Source organism: Protobothrops mucrosquamatus, unplaced genomic scaffold, assembly GCF_001527695.2.
Source record: "Protobothrops mucrosquamatus isolate PMUCROS unplaced genomic scaffold, P.Mucros_1.0 scaffold9771, whole genome shotgun sequence".
NCBI classification, from domain to species: Eukaryota; Metazoa; Chordata; class Lepidosauria; order Squamata; family Viperidae; genus Protobothrops; species Protobothrops mucrosquamatus.
Genome location: NW_015395559.1, coordinates 2979 through 9807, shown reverse-complemented (window position 1 = coordinate 9807; position 6829 = coordinate 2979). Strand labels below are relative to the sequence as shown.

The 6829-nt window shown below is 34.8% G+C and overlaps 1 protein-coding gene across 1 annotated transcript in view; it reads left to right on the top strand.

Annotated features, from left to right (window-relative positions):
- Window positions 1-2372: 2372 nt before the first annotated feature.
- The window catches only part of LOC107301057 (RAF proto-oncogene serine/threonine-protein kinase), a gene marked incomplete at its 3' end in the record, with an annotated part of 7426 nt that continues 2969 nt past the window's right edge, over window positions 2373-6829 (top strand). The window contains exons 1-3 of the mRNA XM_015830325.1: window positions 2373-2678; window positions 3428-3530; window positions 5041-5198. Coding sequence (XP_015685811.1) covers window positions 2590-2678; window positions 3428-3530; window positions 5041-5198 — 350 coding nt within the window. The remainder of the gene's footprint in view (window positions 2679-3427; window positions 3531-5040; window positions 5199-6829) is intronic.

Genomic DNA, 6829 nt, shown 5'->3' with positions numbered 1-6829 from the left:
TGTAAAGAAACCCAATATAAGAGTAAAGCTACTGGACTGTCTTCTGTGAGTTTTTTTTTAAAAGGCAGAAACAGAAACCTCTCATGTCTAGTTCCCTTCTTCCAGGGATATTTTTCTTTTTCCTTGGTTGCCTTAATCTGCATAATTGCTTATTAGGATTAACAGTTACCAGGTTTCCTCTCAATCAAAATCTAAAATTGTGAATTTGGTAGGAATCCATGCTAACAATATTAATTCATAGAATTTGTATTTTGTCTATTCTATATACAATTTTGGACAGTTTACAACAATATACATACAGTAGATTTAAAGTATTGATTTAAAATAACAGAATAACATAGTTGGAAGGGACCTTGGAGATCTTGTAGTCCAACCCCCTACTCAAGCAGGAAATGCCTATACTTTTTCAGACAAATGGTAGTCTAATCTCTTCCTTAAAAACGCTCCCATGAGGAGCACCCACAACTTCTAAAGGCAAGCCATTCCACTGATTGTTCTGTCAGAAAATTTCTCCTTAGTTCTAGTTTGGTTTTGTCCTTGATGTGGGGTAGCAACTCACTCATCTGGATGGATTTAGGAAGTCATTGTCATATCACTAGAAGAGAACAGTCAGCATGTTTCAACCCGTTTTTCAGTGATTTGGGAAATTTAAGATAATTTTAATGTGTGGATAAACATGTTTCACCGGCACTGGTCCTTTGCTTGTATTATCACCTGTGTTTTATTATTTTTACCTAAAATTGGACTTTGGACAGAATTAAGACAATTTGTTGTTAAATTATGGTGGCGTGATTTTGATCCATTTTCTCTAGTTTTGGAGCTTTTTATATGGGAATGTGAGCGTTTTAGTTTATAGAGGGCTTGTGCTCCTATTTCTCTACCATTACTCTCCTAGTTCTTAACACAAAAGTCACACTTGGTGCTTTAAGCTGCCTAAATGGGTGCTTGAGGCCCCCAAAGAGCAGAATAAATTCCAGTGCAACAACAGCTGTAATAAGCAGTAAAAAAACAAGGGGTTAAATCAGTACATCAGTATATATCAATCTATCAGAAAATTTAGCTTCCTAGAACTGAAGATTTTCTCAACTTTTAGAAGGATTTTAGTGAAGAAATGAGATCATTTCCAAGTGAATGTAATCCAAGAATTTAGGTGCATTCGCTTAGAAAGGTCACCAAACAATTCATCAAAATAAACTAAAGGCCTTCAAATACAGTTTCAATAGGCATTAGGTCCAGATTGAAAAAGGGGTTCCTTTAAATGTATAGATGATAAACCATTTAGGATTTTGGAGATCATCTGTAGCAGTGTGAATTGTAGCCTAGAAACAAATTTAAAAGCACAGTAGCTATTTTAGAAGATCAGTCCTACATTCTCAGTGCAGTGTCTGCTAACATTTGGGCTGCTACATTTTGGGCCAGTTGTAGTTTTCAAGTTCTCCCTGAAGTTGGTTTTGGTAGAATATACTGCAATAATCCAGATATGATGGAACTGAGGCAGATGTCAACAAATTTGTGTCTCTGAGACTAGGTGAGGTTGATAAATCAGTCTTCAAATGAGTTGGTCACTTTGTGTGACAGGAATTCTTCAAGAGATTTAAAAAAAAACAGTTGGACTTGTCAATATCTAGGTGCAAGTAATCCCAATAGTTACTATAGTTCTACAAAAGTCTGGATGCAATGATCCTATGTCCCAATCAAATAATGCTTTATTTCTGATGTTCTATCTCTGTTCAGTTTCTTCCTCCAGTTCATCCTGGTTCCATCCTGCAAAAATAATTAGATCCAAGAACAATCAATAAAAGCAGCTATAGTACCAATGTAACTAAACCCCTAAAAAACATAATGAACAATGTGTGTCTCTCTGTTGAGAAGTAAATCTCTTGCAGAGTTGCTTCTATATTGTAATTACAGGTAGTCCTCAACTTGAAAGTTACAATGGCACTGAAAAAAAATGACTTTTGACTGGTGCTCACACTTAGAACCATTGCAGTATCCCCATGGACATGTAATCAAAATTTGGAAGTTTGGCAACCAACATGAATATACAATGTTTGCAGTGTCCCATAGTCACGTTATTGCCATTTGCGATCTTCCCTGTCAGCTTCTGATAAGCAAAGTCATTGGGGGAAACTAAAGTCACTTAATGACTGCAGTGATTATAATCATGACAAAAAAGGCTGTAAAATTAGGCATAACTCACTTAAAAACTGCCTTGCTTAGCAACAGAAATTCTGGTCCCTATTGTGATCAGAAGTCAATATCTTCAATGCATTTTGTAAGTTGCTTGAATTTAGTTTTTCCAAAGTAAATGCATTACAGAATTACCGGGATAGATGAAAAAAAAAAAGGGGGGGGGGGAATTGACAATAGTAAGGAGGTGAAATTTCAGTTCTATTTGCTGCATTGAACTTAAGCATTTACCAGCATTTAAGGCATCTGGCTAATTGTCTAATGATTTGAGTCTTCCAAAGTTTAAAAACAATTGCTGTATAATTGAAATATGAAGATTAAGAAGCTAAATAATAGTTTACACTTTTGGAATTAGAAAAACTTTATTTTTGTGCTTAACAGGTCAATGTACGTAATGGAATGACTCTTCATGACTGTCTTATGAAAGCACTCAAAGTTAGAGGTCTGCAGCCAGAATGCTGTGCTGTTTTTCGATTACAACACAAAGGGTAAGAATTTGAATTAAGTGGAATATAAATAATTTCTTCCCATGAGTTTATTTAAGATAATATTTAGTATATTTCATTTCATATAGCAGTTACAGATTCTTCTCTTAAGACAGGACTCTTTTTTTTTTTTTTACAAATCGGCTATGTTTCTTGCTTTAGGTATTCTTCTGCCTTTTATAGGACGAGATCAAATAATTCTGCACCAGGCTGCTGGAGAGGATAACTTCTCTAAGGCTTATACTGAAGGCCACATTAAGCCCAATTCATGGATGATGTCAGTTTCCTTTCTTCTCCTGAATGTGTATTCCAGATAACTTAAGGTTCAAGTGGTTATATAGCTGCTGCAGCACCATCTTTAACAAAGTTAGTCAAGATGCCAAAATAACAACAGATGCAATGACATCAGTACGGAAGTGCAAACATTATGTGTTTGTATACTCTACTGATGGCTGACCTAATTATACAATGATGGTATTTGTATGATGATGTTTCATATGTTTTATCACGTGCCACCTTTGAGCTCCCAGCAGATATCCACGGACAAGTATAATATTAAGTCTTGTTGCTTGCAATTTTTGAATATTTCAGCCTAGAAGGTAAAATATATTATCATGTGTATCTTAGGGTAGTTCTGTTTCTAACAATTATCTGAAATAAATGAAGTTTCCAAATGGTTTTTTGCATAATTCTAACATCTTTGGAAAGTGAAGTGCTTGCAGATATTTAAGAGGTTTTATTTATTTTTGTAGTAAAAAAGCACGATTGGATTGGGGTACAGATGCTGCATCCTTGATTGGAGAAGAATTACAAGTTGACTTCCTTGATCATGTTCCACTCACAACACATAACTTCGTAGGTTGATCTTTTGTATGTATAAAACTGGAAATGCTTTTTGGAAAGCAATGCTGCTAGATTTCTATACAGATTTTATCCTATTGTCTTCTTACAAAATAAACATGTAAATCAGAAAGCTATAATATAGAGTTTTCTGGTCTTTCCAATATTGATATAAAATGAACAGTTTTGTTCACTAGTCTTGTAGTATATTGTCTTTTTCTTTCCTACAGTTTTTTCTTGCTTACATTGGACATTTTTCCTTGCAAGATTAAGAATTATCAAGTGCAGTTTAAAAAGTCTCCTTTTTTAATGTCCATTAATGTCCATTAATTTCCATTAAGACATTAGTTAGATTTTATACCTAAAGTAGTCAGGGATGAACTACAGAGTTCCTCCTTTGATCCGTGCATCAGTGTCTACATTGTTCGAAAGTTATTTTTTAACTAATGGAAATAACACAAACTAATTTTCTTAACCACTTAATATTTTTTCCATTCTTCATGCTCCTCTATAGTTCTTAGCAGCAAATTTGTGAATGGGTTTTCCTGGTGCATATATACATATACATATATACATATACATATACCTTAGTAGTCAAAGATATTCTGACCTTCCTTGCACGAAGAAAGAGGCAGAAAATACACTAATTTTTGTTATATTATGATCCTCTAGGCATCTGAATCATTGCAGTTGCTATGCTTAATGCTTCTTCCAATCTTGAGGCACCTGAATCATTGCAGTTGCTATGCTTAATGCTTCTTCCAATCTTGGTCTAATGATAGTAACAGAACACTCTCACTAATCAAATACAGGCATTACAAAATGAAAGTATGAAGGGAGCGTGGGACATGCCAGCTTCAGCTCTTTTTTCTGAAACTTCTGAAAATTGGTGCAAAAGCTGTAAAGAAAGACACTAAAATTTGCTGACCATGCAATCCTCTGTATGAAATGTGTAGTTCTCTGTATGATGTAAAAGCCCTTGTCATCAGTTTATAAAGATTGGAACACACAATTTCATGATCCTTTCTCATTTAGTAATGCATTCATTGGGCTAGGATATATAAAGATACTCGAAAGTATTTTTTTTTAATCTATCTGTAAATTTAGCACAGCTTAGCCTCCCTGAAACTTATGTCCCCTTGGGTATGTTCAACTTCAAAGAATCTTTGAAATTGATATGGTACATAGTGAGAAGAAAAGGTAACTGTGAGCAAATGCAATATGTACTTAATTTTTTGGGGAGGGGGAGGAATTAAAGAAAAGTTTGAGAATTTCTTCTCTGTATGATATACATACAAACAGATAGAAAACTGTTTGAGTATGTATTTGTTTCTGTGTGCTTATTAAAATTCGATCACAATGCTAGAATTTGCTGATTGTTATAAAAGATCAGTGCCCATGAAAATATACTGAAACCGTTTGAAAATATAAACTAAAGTTAGTTTTTGAAAACACATTTATTTGAAAGTTGTTTGCTCTTCATAATTGTCAACATAAGTGACAAACAATTGCAATTGTTTTCTAGGCACGGAAAACATTTCTGAAGCTTGCATACTGTGACATCTGTCAGAAGTTTTTACTAAATGGATTCCGATGCCAAACCTGCGGTTACAAATTCCATGAGCACTGCAGCACAAAAGTTCCAACTATGTGTGTGGACTGGAGCAATATCCGGCAGCTCTTGTAAGGACTTGTTGAAATAATGCAGAACCCTGATTACTTTAAAAAAAGAAAAAGAAAAAAAAGCTGGTCTCCCTATTATTGAATTGCCTGTTTGATGATTCTCTCCTAAACTTCTGTGTAAAAATTGCAGAGAATTTTTCTGAAACTTTAAACTATTTTATTTGATGTTGGCATTTCATTTGCCTAGTTCCTATCTAATGCCTCAATCTTTGACTTGATATGCAGTAACTGTGTGCACGTCATTTTAATCATGCACTCTAGCTACATCTTTTGTACTTTTTATTTGTCCTTAGTACACCTGGCAGGAGTTAGGCTTTGGTCTATATTTGTTGCCAGTGCAGTTTCCCTAAAGTATTCAGTTGTTTGTTTTTCTTTTGTTTTTAATTCTGGTGCTTGTTTCAACAGGTATTATCAGGAATGGGGAAAAGTATTTGTGAAATTAGCTGCCCCTCCCATTTGTTTAGAATCTTTGTCATTTCACTCACTGCTGCAAATTTATAGCTAAATTTATAGTGTATAGTGTGTGCAAAGCAAAGTACTTATATAGAATCTAAAAACAACTTTTAATTATAACAACTTTATTTTATAGTCTGATTCAGCCAACATGGAAAACCAAAACGTGTTTTATTTGATTTTGGTGTGGTGAATCCAATCATAGTGGTTTACAGATTGTGATATATAGCTTTCCATGTTTTAGCTAAGCCAAATGTAATTTGTTCAGTAAACTATAATTAAAGAACCAGTGAGCAAGCAGGTCTACTAGTCCTTTGGTAATTTTTTTACTGTTTTCTTTGCCAGGTTTTTTTTGTCCTAGTTCTGACATTGTACTAAAGATCTCTGCTAAAGCTAATATGATTCTTGTGATAGAATAACAAGTTGCTCCTTTTGCAAGGAATCTGCAAACACATTTAAAATCAAAATGGTTTGCTTTGAGTTCAGAATGGCTGTTCTGCATTCATTATGTGTTGTTTCAATCATTTTGATAATTTTGGGAACTTGAACCTGAAATAGCATGTTTCCAAGTAACTGTTAGGAGAGCCTCAAATTCAAAGTTATTTGAATCCCAAAATTTTCCATAGCCCTTTGTCATTTTTCAGTTATTCAGTCACTTCCAACTTGGTGCTATCATTTCACCATGATTATAAAAAAGATGCTTATATTTTCTCTATTATACAAACAAAGGCTTTTGACTGTCAAGATCACATTCTTTTGGCTTTAATCTAGCCACACAATAAATGTTATGTTATGTTATGTTAATTTTAATTTGTATACCGCCCTTCTCCCATAGGACTCAGGGCGGTTCACAGCATATTAAAAAACAAATACTATACACAAAATACAAAAAATACAGAAATACAAAAATAAAAACCCCAATAAAAGCCGAATTAAAAACCAAATATTGCCAGCTGTGTTTCCGATTAAAATTACTTTTAAATCATCCCTACCTAAAATCCTCCCTAGGTCAGGCCCGCTTGCTGGAAAAGCCATGTCTTGAGGGCGCGGCGGAAAGTAAGGAGATCCGGAATCATCCGGATCTCGGGGGGTAGTTCGTTCCAGAGGGTGGGGGCACCCACAGAGAAGGCCCTCCCCCTGGGGGTCGCCAGCCTACATTGCTTGGCCGACGGCACCCT